A 14254-nucleotide genomic window follows, 5' to 3' on the forward strand; every position below is an offset into this window, starting at 1 on the left:
CGGCGGGACGAACCGCTCCTAGTGTGGATGGCGCTCTCGCGTCGTCTGCTTTTTCACGTTGCGTGCGGCGCAAGACGCGTGCTGCACACGACAAAACAACCAATATGTGTGCTCGTTTGGCAGTAAGCGATGACATAGTTACCTTTGCTTGCGCATTTCTTCTAGAAACGCAATAATCAGCGGCCGTTGAGGGTTAATGCGCTGGTTTAATTCCACGAAACATCTTCGCCCTGGTCACCGCTTGAGTGTGAAACTTGTTATAAACATTGCTTCCACACATTGCACTTTCCTTATTGTTGAGTGCAGTCGTCTGCCATTTCGGGAACGTCGAAGGGTGCTTTTTGAAGGTGGCGTGGTGATTATTTAAAGCAGAGGTTCTCAAGCATGTTGGTCCCAGGGAACCCTGCTAAGTTTCGTCAAGTGCCAAGGAAACCCCCCCCCCCCTTCCCCCCAACTCCCGCCAGTTTTCATTCCGTTCATGCTACATTAACGTGCAATAAATTCAAAAGCAAGCAAGGGTATTGTTTTTTCTCCCGTCGACTTTGCGCGAATGCGTACGCTAGCGGCACCTATCTCCAAACAGGAGAAATGCGCATGGGGGTAATATAAGGCCGAGATTCAAGTGCAATAGTTTAACCACGTCGCCCGTTTTCGGAGTCTGGCTGGCTACAAGCTGCTGGCGAGAATTATTGCGCAGCTCGCGCGTTTCTGTTATGCGCCGAGATGTGCTTACTGACACTCGGGCGTGAGTAATGGAGGTTCCTTAGATCGATCAAACCTCAAGTTCACCATATAAAACTTTGTGACTGCGGAACCAGGGAAAATTTATCAGTGGCTCGCGGAACCCGGAGGAGGGGCCTGCGGAACCCCTAGGTTCCGCGGAACCCACTTTGAGAAACCATGATTTAAAGGATAAAAGTTTAGTACGCGAAACGGGTAAGCAGCGACAAGACCTGTGCATACGCGTGCAAATTCCACACCCTTGTAAAATTGCGCTGTGTCCTTATAGAAAGAAGAAACAAACAAAAACATTTACACTGCATACGACCCGTGCGCTATCGCCCATACATTACCGGACATGTATTTTACACCCGCAAGCGTCTTTGTGATCGTGTCCTTCCCGTACCTTTTCTAAAATAAATACTATTTTCGGACAGTCGTTGTTTATACTGAGGATGAGGAATAAACATTTATTCAACTGTATCGAGTTACTAATTTTACGTATTATTTAAAATACGTTTCTATGGATGCGCAAGAGTATTTAGGGGGATTTTTCGGTAAAATTAAGCAGTTGTGAGTTTGCGTCTGTCATGTGGCATTTCGTGTGTCATTTTCATGTATGTCATTTTCAAATCCAACATGAATCACCTAGCCCAGAATTGTGTCTCACTCAGCATAACCAAATGCCTAATATGGTCACGTCTTAACCTCTTAAGGTGGACCTATGTTTAAAGAAAGAGGAGAAAACTCGTAATATAATGCACGTTGTTGCCCACATGTTTGAGGGGTGTGTGCCATGACTCGCTGTTTCTTTTTAAATTTTTTTCCACAATGCTTGTTTTCAATACAATTTGAAAAAGGCGAGCCACAATCCCGGACCAAAGGGGGGTTAACCAGTTTTGAAAATGCGTACTGCTTTTTCACCGCTACAGAACACGACGCCTAGTGTAGTTTTGATTGTAAGTAATACTGATAACCATAGTTTGGCTTTTCGCGTTACATGCGTTCTCTTCTTGCTGCTCTTGCAACGTTGGCAGGACACCCTCCCCCCCCTTTTCGAAAAAAAAAAACGAAATGCACAGAATTTCATTTTTTGACCAATCCTCAAGAATTAAATGCCAAGATAAAGGCGATATTCAGTTTACAAAACAAAGTAGTTACTGGGAACTCGTTGCGCTGATTCACAATGAGAAATAAAAAGGAAATGTTTTACTACATCTGCAACAGCGCAACTTCATTTATTGCCATCTTTAGGGTTCGTAAGCGACCTTATAAGCAAGAATGCAAACACATCTCGCTGTTGCAGGCACCTGTTAGATTTTAAAAAGAACGCAAATGGTCAACAGAGCAGCCGTAACAGAAAATTTGTGCTCACTGTGAGGTCCCAGAAGCTTGGTTTGCACACTGTAAACCTACTTGTCACTTTGCGAAAATCTTGCTAAACATAAGATGTTGATTCTACTGCGTGTGTTGACAATTCAATTCGCAAGTTCACTTGCGACGAAAGCCGTAAATAAGTGATCTGAAACCATTATTCATCAAACTTTCCTTCAGATTCGCTAAAATTTCATTTAAAATACCCGTTAGAGGGGTTACATTTATATCTCTGCGCTGATCAAAATTCAGTAATTTTATGTTGCCTTTTGAACACACAAAAATATCGTAAGCTCTTGGAAAGAATTCCGGGGCAGTTAAGTAGTGTTACCATTTCAGGGCATCCCACAAATGCAAGAATATCATGCTACCAGTGAAAGCGATTGAGATTGCCGTTGTAAACTGAATTTCAGAGATCGAGGCTTGCTGATTTGTTTGTATTTATGCTTTTATTGAAGGCTCAAAGCCATAGTCTGGAAAGATCGAGCTTGCTACGAGCCACAGCGTACAAGTTCATTGTCACAATTACGGCCTTTCTGAGATTCCTGATGAGTCGTCGCTTTTTTTGGCGTAGTAATGAAAACTGACTGCCGCTTCCATGCTATACATTGAACGTTGAGTAACCGAACTACAGCATACCACTCTTGTTTGCACCTTTCGTGCGCACATACGGCGGGGAAAAGGCACGAAGGGCGCCCACAGTGTGCATTCTTACGCCGCTCAGCGGAGCATCCACACTAGCAGCGTGACGCTGTCGCCACCTACATGTCGAGCTCGCGACGAATACCCTGTGGCTGCGGCGGCATGGGAGCGCCCTGCAGTGTGTGCTGTAATAGCCGGCGGTGGCGCCCTCTGTCGCCGCAGGTGGCCCGCCTGACGCACTCCATCTCGGTGTTCACCGAGGGCATCCTGATGATGAAGAAGACGCTGGTGGGCATAGTGCAGATCGACCCCAAGCAGCTGCTCGAGGACGGCATCCGCAAGGAGCTCGTGCAGCAGGTCTCGCGCGCCCTGCACACGGGCCTGGTCTTCAGCCCGACGAGGGCCGGCCGCGGCAGCGAGCTGGTGCCCAAGCTGACCGCCCTGGGCAAGGTGATGGACGGCTACTACCGCTCCTTCGAGTACATCCAGGACTACGTCAGCATCTACGGCCTGCGCGTCTGGCAGGAGGAGGTGTCGCGCATCCTCAGCTACAACGTCGAGCAGGAGTGCAACGCCTTCCTCCGGCACAAGGTGGGCTGCACACCGGGCCTGCTGAGCCCGAGGGCGAAAAGCGGGAACGCCCCCAGTGGGTTGATATTTCCCCGGGTGGTTGAAATCAATCTGGAGCGCACTTCGTAGCCTGGGTGCAGCTTTGGTGCGTTAAACCCCGTCAGTCAGCCAGTCGACTTGGGGCCCAGTTCTCTAAAGCAAGAGGCTGTCGTTTTGAAACGGCGCTTTGAGGGGTGTAGGGAGGAGGAGAAGCAGGGAGGGGAGTGCTCCCGCAAGGGCACAAAGCAACACGCAAAACAACGAGGGGAAATGCGTGTCACTTTGTGCCCTCGTGGGAGCGCTCCCTTCCCTGCTTCTCCTCCTCCCTACACCCCTCAAAGCGGCGTTTCAAAACGACAGCCTCTTGCTTTAGAGAATTGATCAGAGAATTGAGCCGCATGGCGGCTGTACACCCAGAGAGTTTTCTGGCACAGATGTAAACATTCTATGAAAACGTAGCTATATACACGATGCTTTACATCTGCACAATGAACGCGTGATTACTCCCTGGTCAAGTCAACGCGTGCTGTAATCGATAAGAAAGAATGAAAAAGGGGATCACCAGCAACACAGAATTGTAAACAGAGGAGACGGACTCAGGGTGGGAATAGGTAGATTTTTTTTTCTTCGTGCTATCGGAGTTCCTTTCGAAACGACCCTGGCCCGTAATGTAGCACCACCTGAGCCGTGCTGCCATCAAGATTAGTGGAGACGTGCTCAATCGCCAGAGTTCAAGTTTCTGCCCCGGCGGAAAGCGCTCCTTCGGCACCGTTTGCCTAAAAAGCGAGTTAAATGCAAATAAGCGTCCACACACAAATTCCTTGGGCTTCAAAAATACGTGGAGCTTTGGGCTTGTGCTCTATTGCATAGAGTTTCATATGAATATGTATGTACTGTAAAAGCTCGTTAATTGGACTGTCAGTGTTCCTTACGGCTTGTGCAAGAACTCAGCAGCAAGGGTTTCAATGGATTCCATCCCATGTTGGCATCAAGGGCAATGAGACCGCTGATCAGATGGCACAGAGTGCGCTGCAGTTTGCACCGACTGTTAAAGTTTCCCCCAATCACTGGAACCACTTCAGGCGAACAGTGGCCGAACATTTCAAGTCCTTGGGAAATCCCTCTCACCAGCCTTGCGTCACAAAGGGACTTACAAGATCGGAGGCAACATTGCTGTACCGCATCCGAATGGGCTCAGCGAAGACCACAGCATGGCTGTTCAAGGTGGGCCTTGAGCAATCGCCTCAGTGTTCATCATGTGCAGTGACAGGGGATGTGTTGCCCAGATCATGGTGTCGAGCGGTCTGCAGTGCTCTCAGTGATTCGGAAGCTGGCACCTCCACACAGCACCCTGGACCACATCGTCTTTCCAAGGGGACATTGGATGCTGCGCAGAGGCGTGTCTGGCGAACTCGTGGTGAAAGGACACTACCATTGGCGAATTAGGAGGAGTTTGGGCGGAGGAGCAATTGCCGGCATATCCAGCCAGGCTAACCCCGCCTGATCCCACCACCACCACCATGGAACTCGAAGGGGATCGTAAAATTGTTCGAATTAAGCGGAGTTTGAATTAGCAGGGGGGCACTGGAATGAATGGACTTCGCGCCACACCGTGCAGGCAGAGCAGAAAAAAGCCACCTCTGGACTCAGTATCGTGCATTAAGTGCTACTAGATGTTTGTGGCAGTGGCATTTGTAGATGATGTTCATGGAACTTGAATAGCGAACGCCACTGCCGTCATGGCACCTGCAGTGGAAGTGAAACGGGCTTTTTTTGTTACATTGTTTTGCATCTCTAGTAAATTTGGTTTGGTTTAGATTTGCAGCCCATTGTAATCACTCCGGACCGACTTCTTCTGCGAAGAGCGATGGAAACCAGTGAACACCGTGGATAGCAATGCGTTCGAATTATCGAGAGTTTTCCCCCATTGAAATCCACAAGGCTGTGCCGGGACCAGGATGTCGGTTCGAATTAACGAGATTTCACTTTACTAGAGGGAAATCTGGCGCCACTGTCTAGGGGAGTCGTGCTTCATCGAGCGTTCCCTCATTCACTGGGTGTGCACGTTCTGCCTGCCCTTGGCATGGCTCACAAACAGGCTGGAAAGTTGCCTCTGGCTGCAATATTATTGTAAAGGAATACTTAAATTTGTTCAATTATTGTAAAAATGGAGCTCCAGAAAGATTTATTTGCAAGGCGTTATTTAGAATCTTATTTCAAGATGAAGAAGAAGAAAAAATGTTGCCCTTTTTTGTTGACTGTGGCTTCAAGAGGAAGGGGAAAACATTTATTCGAACGTTGGGTTCAAAGTGAGTGGCTCTCCAGTTCAGGAGTCGATGTGCCGTCTTCGCCAGCTCAGCTATCTCAACCAGAAGAGCCTGGTCGGGAAGGTGCGATCGAGACAGCATGATCTGGGCACACTCGGCAGTAATGAAATTAGAGTAATTAAATTACAGTAATTAAATTACAGTAAATTAATACTTCTCAAAAAAAAAGAGCCATGGGGCTAGCCAAGCCAAAACGGCGAAGAACGTTGCCCGCTTCTATGGCAGCAGCGCCCATGGTATGCATTAGTATAAAACTCTGCTCCATCATGGCCAACTGCCACTTTGGGGGAAGCTGGAAGAATCTAGCCACACACGCTATGCAGGGCTTTTGTTGACTCGGTCATGAGCAGCTTCGCTGTAGAACAAGCTGTGCTACGTGATGTGCTAGCAATGCATTTGTGTGCATGTAGTAGTGAAACCAACTTCGTATTGAAGGGGCACAGTGTGTAGCATTCACAGGGATACATGGGATCATCATACCGGCCAATGTTGCCGCAGCTTAAATGTCTTTGCAGCAGTGCGTATGTGTATAGTTCTGAAGCCAGCCTTAAAGGGGCCATGAAGACAAAATGCAAGTTTGGTTCTCAAAAGATTGCCTCGTTAGGATCATGCTAACGTAAACTTCGCTCAAATAAGCTATATAATTAGGAAAAAAGGGAATAGCGATGCGACCCACTAGCTCATTCCCAGCAACAGATCCTATGATGTCATACCAGACAGCTCTGCGATTGGCGGAGGCCAGAAGAAGCAAATGCGAGTTAGGCAGAGCTTGTAAGCTTGCTGAATGAGCTATTTGCGCTTAAATTTAGGGCACATTCTTTTTATACCAGTGAGAATGGTGGGACAAACAGGGGAAGTTACAAAAGCACACGTAAACATAGAAGTACCGATGCGCACTTCTGTTGGTACTGCGTGCACTATGCTTGGTTTAGATGCACAGCACTGCGGGGCTTTGGAGTTGTCTCAGACGACACTGGCCGATTGACGCAAGCGACGGTGTCATACGGGACCGTATTTGTCGAGCGAGCACCATGTTTTAAGAAACCATTATTTTCTCCATGAAAAAAACACGCCAGGTTCAAATGCGGTCGCAAACAAACCAAAGGCAGAAAAAGGCTTGCCGTGGTGTGGTGACGCCATCTAGGTTGACTAACAGTAAGCAAGTCTCCGCTCCACACCAAGTTTAGCTGAAAGACCTGTTCTTACGATGTCATTGCAAAACATTGTTCAAACACATGTTTTGGCGTGAGAATCAAAAATAAAGCATTGTTTGCTTCTGGAAAAGTGCCGGGGGCACTATAGTTGTATAAAACAAACTTGTATGTTGTCTTCATGGCCCCTTTAACAGAGGAAAAATGCTTAGTTGCTTGCCCATCCGTAGACAAAGCTGAGAGTTTCTGTAGTTTTTTTTTTGTTGTTGCAAGTGTTCAACCAAAGGCTGAAATCTGAGGCTGCTGCTATTGAAACTTTGAGCGGAATTATTGGTGCGGCTACTTGGATACGCACATCCCTACAAGTGCCCGGGCCGCGTGGCCACTGAGAAGGGTGGGGAGAACTGGCGTCAGTGTTAGGATGCGGAAGGGAGAGCAGCCCACCTGAGTGGGAACGAATGCTCCGAGTGCAGGTCCAGGACTGGCAGAGCGTGTACCAGTCCCGCACCATCCCCATCCCCAGCTTCCCGCCCCTGGACCAGGCGTCGGTCAACTTCATTGGCAGGCTGGCCCGGGAGGTCCTACGCGTCACCGATCCCAGGTGCTCCTTCCTTCTGCGCCACTTGGCTTCTAGTGGTCCCTTGCGACCGGGTGGGCCCTCGACTTTTCAGTGAACCCATTTCTCGGTATGTTGCATTGCCTTGAGCCAGTGGCCTGTTGCGTTGGTAGTTGGTTGCATTTACCTGTGGAGCCTGTGGGTTGACTTGGAGTGGCCCTTCCGGAGTCCCGTTGGAGACCATTTGCCCTTTGTTGCGAATGCTTTCGCGCCTGAAATTGCCCGCTGAGAATCCCAACTCCTTCCGTGCTGAGAAAAAGAGTATGGATTTCAGTTTTTGTGGGTTCCGGTAAAGCTTTGCTTGCATGAAAGCTGTTGGTCTTAAAAATACGCAAGTCCCATGAAAAGGAAGGTTAATTGAGGGGCGTTTTTGAATTGCATAGATTTAGAGTTGAAGGAAGGGGTCAAATGGGAAAATAATTTTTTTTAACGGCAGTTCTTCATTGCAAATTACAAACATTACAATTGTTTGAAAAATATGCTCATACGATGGAACCCAGCTACAACAAACTCCGCTTCGCCAAAATATTTTGATTCCCCTGTCAGCTGGCCGTAAAAGTCGATGCAACCAAGTCCTTGCCACAGCGACCCATTTGTCTGGCTTGCTTTCACTGTAACGAAATTTTCACTCAATGAGAATGGGTTTGAACATTTATTTTACACTAAATTAAGTGTAGCACTAGCCAGCTGTAGCTTTTCATAGATTCAGAGCACTTAGTTTCACCAAAAACTGAGCACCCTCACTATGGTACCCAAACCACCACCCATGAGTAAAAAAGGAAAGCCTCATCGATGGATGCCATTGTTTAGTTGTGATAACAATGTGGCTGGCTGTCTTTACATGAGGTGCAGGCCCAGTTCACCAAGCCAAAGCTTTAGCTGCTACCGCCAATCCATATCCAGTTGAAAACGTGCAAATGTTCCCTGCTGGCTCTGTGCCATGTATGCATTGTGAGCAGCTGTCACTGCAGTTTTTCTTCTACCCTCCTTCAAAGTCAAAAGCAAAAATAATGTTTTCATGTTTCGTCTTAAACGCGCACCATTCTTCTCCCCGCACGGGGCACCTTGAGTAATCTTGGTGACGGTGTTGGCGACACCGCGGACCCCGAGCCCCCATACTCTTGCTGTAATCTACCGTGGCTACGAGTTGTAAGGTGAAGGGCAGAAACCACAAACGGTGGCCGTCGGAGCCCAGGTCAAGCTCCGGTGGATGGGCTCCCTGTCTGTTTACCAGGCAGGGAGCTCCGGGACCTCTCTCGGCATCAGGGTAAACCGAGCGAAGGAAGTACCCCCGTCCCCTGCTTTTTTCAATATCGCATGGCTTTTTCGTTATCCCCCCAATCCAATGATCGGCCCCCTAAAAGGGGCCGCACCGAAGTACTAGCTAAAGGTAAACCAGAACATTTCCACAAATTTCTTGTCATTCACTCTGCAGAAACCACCCCTGTTGCAAAGAAGTCTGTCATTCTGTTGGCAAAGTGCATTGAGTCTGTTGTTGGTTCAGACTATGACGCTAAGAAACTCGCCTCAGGTGATGTACTGGTCGAAGTAAAAAGGAAAAATCAGAGTGAGAACCTACTGAAACAGACGACGTTGGCCAACTTGACTGTCACTGTGACACCACACCGGACCCTCAACTCCTCGCAAGGAGTCATATCAGAGAAAGAACTAGAGTCTGAGACGGAAGCAGATCTTCTTGAGGCGCTCCAACCTCAACATGTAACGGCAGTAAAACGAATCGTAATTCGGAGAGAAAACCGAGAAATTCCGACAAAGCATCTAATCCTAACGTTTGATCGCACAACGCCTCCAGAAACGGTCAAAGTGGGTTTTCTTAGCTGCAACGTACGACATTATGTCCCAAATCCGAGGCGCTGCTTTAAGTGCCAACGATACGGCCATGGAACCCAATCATGCAGAGGGAAGTTGACATGTGCCAACTGTGCTGAGACAGGTCACTCCTCAGAAGCTTGTGAAAGCACCACTCAGAAGTGCCCGAATTGCAGCGGACCGCACGCTGCTTATTCGCGTGCGTGTACACAATTCAAGGCCGAAAAGGAAATAATTCACATAAAAGTAAATGAAAACGTCACCTATCCAGAAGCGCGCCAAAAGCACAAGCTGCTTTCGGCCACATCGTACGCAGACGCCGCCCGCCGGGGGTTGGGGCGGCGTTTGGTCAGCATGGCAACACAGTGCAGCCTTCTTGCTGATGTGTTGCTGTCCCAACCCCCAGCTGAGCAGCCACCTGCTGCCTCTACAACACCTCTAGAGGCTGCGGGGGCCCCGTCTCTTGCCGGACTGCCTTCGGTAGTCCAGAGTAGTCAGGAATCGCCCAGTGTGGCAACTCCAGCGAATGTGGTGAGTGCGATCGCCGCTGGGAGCTCTGCCGCTCTCACTGTGTCCTCTCCACAGGCCCTAGGGACACCTGAGGGCACGGAGGAGATGGACACCGTAGGGCCCACAGAAGCACCCATCCTAGCCCCGCCGCCTGCCCCGCCCGCGGCGCTTGCGGCTGGAACCAAAGGCACCTGTAAGGGTGCCAAGTCCAGGGGGCCCGGTCCGCTGGACACCCCCCGAACATCTGATGAGGAAATGGACGTCGGACCGTTCCTGTCTGCATCGCTCTGCAAGGAGCGGGCTGCGGCGTCCAAACCAACAGAAAAGCCAAAGAAACCCGCTCCAAGAATACAAGCCCGGATAGACAAAACATGAACCCACACACAGATTCCAGTAGCCCTTAAAGGTACATAATGGGAACAGAAAATATCATCCAGTGGAACTGTAGAGGCCTCCTTAACAATCTTGATGATGTCTACGAAATATTGCATTCCAATCAGCCAAGTGTGATGTGTCGACAAGAAACACATTTAAACTCCAAACACACAAATGTCTTGAATAGTTACATGGTATTTAGGAAGGACAGGGCTGGTGGTGGTACATCTTCAGGTGGTGTGGCCATCATTGCCCGAAAATCATTGGCATGCCACCCTATCCAATTACAGACTGTCCTTGAGGCTATTGCCATTAGAACAATAATTTTCAATAGGCTAATAACAGTGTGCTCCATCTACATCTCTCCTGATTTCCAGCTTTCAAGCTCCGATTTCGAGGGCCTTGTAGATCAGCTACCAGAACCTTTCATTCTTATAGGTGACCTTAATGCACACAACACTCTTTTGGGCTCTCACTGCACAGATGCCCGAGGTCGCCTAATCGAAAAATTTCTAATATCTTCAGGAGCATGCCTATTTAACAAAAACAAGCCTACATACCATAATATAGCACACAACACTTATTCACACCTCGACTTGGCCATTGGCTCTGCAGTACTATTTCCATCACTTCAGTGGGATGTTGGCACTAACCCATATGGTAGTGACCACTTCCCTACCTCACTAACATACATAGATAAAGGCCCTACCAGTTCCCCTTCCCATTGCAAGTTTATAGAAGCAAGAGCAAACTGGAGCACATTCACAGAAACATCTCAACTACACTACACAGACATAACACACTTACCTGTAGAGAAGGCAACCCAGCTCGTCACGGAGCACATTCTCGCCGCAGCCAAAAAGTCAATACCCCAGGCCTCTGGGGCCCCGTGCAACCCGAGAAGGCCCGGGTGGAATGACGACTGCAAGCGTGCGCGGGAGGCCCAAAACAAGGCGTGGGGCATCCTCCGTAGACACCCCACAAGTTTTAACCTTATTTCTTTCAAAAGAGCGAAGGCATTAGGTAAGCGTGTGCGCCGTGAGGCAAAAAGAGAGAGCTGGCGCACCTTTCTCACATCCATAAATTCATACACGGACACCCACAAGGTATGGACCCGAATACGTAAACTAAAAGGACAACACATACATAGCCTGCCCCTGGTTAGCACGACAGGGAACACTCTGGAAGATCAGGCTAACACACTTGCACAACACTTCCAACACGTGTCTAGTTCTGCGCACTATACAAACACTTTTATGCAACACAAAACATCTGCCGAAAAGAAGCCTATACGCGACAAGAACAAGTCAAAGTCTGGATACAACTGTGAATTTACACTCCATGAGCTGAAGATTGCTCTTGCCACTTGTAAACCTTCTGCTCCAGGTGCAGACAACATTACATACACTATGATTCAACACCTACACGCAGACACCCTTGAGACACTCCTGCACCTATACAACCAAATATTGCTATCAGGGCACCTTCCAAGGCTTTGGAGGGAGGCCATAGTTGTGGCTTTTCTAAAAGAAGGGAACGACCCTTCTTCTCCCGCAAGCTATAGACCTATTGCCCTGACAAGCTGCCTGTGCAAGCTCTTCGAGAAGATGATTAACCAGAGGCTCATGTACTTTCTTGAGTACAATGGTCTTCTCGAGAGCTGCCAGGCAGGCTTCCGGGCAGGGCGATCCACAAACGATCAATTAGTTGCACTGGAATCTTACATTAACTCTTTCGCTACCGCAGAAAATTGACCAATTTTGGGGGGTCCAAGAAAACATTTTTTTTTCTGCTAAAAAATTATTTAGGCACTAATTGCAGGAGCACAAAATGCAGATTATTTAACGGCCTTTCCAATAACACCACTTTTTTAAAGGTTTTCATATATCATAGTTGTGAAAAAAAATATCAAAATCAAAAGTTTTGTCAAGTTGTCGAAAAAAATGATAAAAAAGGAGTTGTGTATATCAAACCACCGGTAGTAGAAAAAAATTAGAATATACATTTTGCAGGGAAACATTTCAAAAACACACCCTAAAAAAAATGTCGACTTGCGCGGAACAGTTTTTCAGATATAAAAAAAAAATGTTAGCACGCACGGTGCTCGTGTCATGCGGTGAAGCCCAACCTCTAATTCAAACTGTGCAATTTTGGGTGGTTACTTGGAATAAATCTGGCGGTTTGACGTTATCAGAGGCACCAATTTGCCCCCACATAACGTAAAAACATCTTGTCAATGGCTGACTTTGCATTTACAGCGAGCACAATATTTGGGACAAGCACGCGATGCAGAAAAAAACATGCATGAAGTTGAAAACGGAACGCCGTGGCTGATGTTTGTTGTCGTTCACGGTCAGTTATCTCTCAAAACATAAAGCTGAGCTTTATTATCATCTTCTTACTCGCAATTGTAGCCTTGCTCGCAAAAATGAGGTACGATGAGCTAGAATCGTCCCCTGCGATCTTTGGCCGAGTAGCAGTCGCGCGCTAAAAAAGATCAGCAGAACGAGCCTCCTCTATTGCAGCGTCACCTAACATTTTTCAAATGAAACAGTACAAAAACTTATCAGAGACTCCGTCCGAATAGACAGTTCAACTAAGCAGCAACATTAGACACCCGGATATACCCTCGCATGAAAACGAAACTGGAAGGCGAACAGCTGGCAGTGTAAGGCCGGTTTGAAGTGCTGTCCTCGGCGGAACAGATATCTGGCGACTGGGTGTGACCTTTTGACTTGCATCTGAAGTTCTTATCGCAGAAATCGGGTTAGGGTGGGGGGAAATGAGGAGCGGCGTGCTTTGTTCGAGGATCAGTCGCGGACGCTTCAGGCGCCATGGCAGTTAGCCTTGAAGTTGGGTAACTGCGTAGTTGCGCTAAATATGAATTTCGCGATGCAGAAACGAAACCGAAACTGTTGTAAACTGTTTGGGAATGGTCCTGGGGTAAGTAGAACTACCAGAGTACTTAGGACAACTTGCGCAAAGGCAATAAAACTGCCTAAAATCATAAAGTAGCTTTGCAACCAGGCACTGCTTGACATTTTCAGCCGATTTCTGGGATTATTACTGTCAGAGCGTGAACCTGACGATTGAAAATCGTTTGCTAGTTCCCCATTCACGCCCTGATAGCAAAAAACAAGCGCTGGTGCAGAGTAATTACGAGTTGCACGCATTCTTCGTTGGTAGCCTTGAGGCGCGATGACCACGCCCCTTTTCCACAACCAGGTGATTCAAAAGCGTGTCAAAAATCACGTTTCCGTTGCAAAAATGAAAACAAAACTGATTTTGAAAGGCCATTTCCTCATCTAACTCCGAACAGCTTTATTTGTTCGAGAAACGCCTGGAACGCTATGAAAAGGCGCTCCCAAAAGTATCGATCAAATTGATCGATTTTGATAGGCGCGGTAGCGAAAGAGTTAAGGATGCCTTTATACACAAACAGTACTGCATGACCGTATTTTTTGATATCGAGAAAGCTTATGATACGGCATGGCGTTATGGCATTCTTGCAGACCTAAAATCCTATGGTGTAACAGGTAACATGCTGAACACTCTTTCCAGTTACCTGTCTGAACGAACATTTCGTGTCAGAGTCGGTACAGCACTCTCAAACGTTCACGTGCAGGAAAATGGCGTGCCTCAAGGTGGCGTATTGAGCTGCACCTTGTTTATAGTTAAGATGAACTCTCTCCGAAAGGCACTGCCGCCAACCATATCCTGCTTGATGTATGTAGATGACGTTCAAATATCTTTCAAATCATGTAACATATCCATTTGTGAACGTCAGGTCCAGCTTGGGGTAAACAAACTTTCCCGCTGGGCAGATGAAAATGGATTTAAACTTAATTCTTCTAAAAGTACCTGCGTTGTATTCTCAAAAAGGCGAGGCATCCTGCCTGATCCCGACATAAAACTCTTTGGTGACTCGATTCCAGTAAAAAGAGAACACAAGTTTTTGGGTGTGGTGTTTGACGAGAAACTCACATTCATCCCTCACGTCAGACAACTAAAACATAAATGCCTCAAAGCAATAAACATACTTAAGGTCCTTTCACACCACTCCTATGGCGCGGACAAGCAACTCCTCTTACGTGTCTTCA

The 14254-nt window shown here is 47.7% G+C and overlaps 1 protein-coding gene across 7 annotated transcripts in view; it reads left to right on the forward strand.

The window, feature by feature from the left end:
- Nucleotides 1-14254, forward strand: part of Strump (WASH complex subunit strump) — a 164710-nt gene that overhangs the window by 71809 nt on the left and 78647 nt on the right. For all 7 annotated transcript variants that reach the window (XM_077691422.1, XM_077691427.1, XM_077691424.1 and 4 more), the window contains exons 15-16: nucleotides 2959-3327; nucleotides 7297-7424. In XM_077691422.1, the coding sequence (XP_077547548.1) occupies nucleotides 2959-3327; nucleotides 7297-7424 (497 nt within the window). The remainder of the gene's footprint in view (nucleotides 1-2958; nucleotides 3328-7296; nucleotides 7425-14254) is intronic.

This window comes from Haemaphysalis longicornis, unplaced genomic scaffold (genome assembly GCF_048455015.1).
Source record: "Haemaphysalis longicornis isolate Haplotype H1 unplaced genomic scaffold, Haemaphysalis longicornis Haplotype H1 scaffold_10, whole genome shotgun sequence".
NCBI classification, from domain to species: Eukaryota; Metazoa; Arthropoda; class Arachnida; order Ixodida; family Ixodidae; genus Haemaphysalis; species Haemaphysalis longicornis.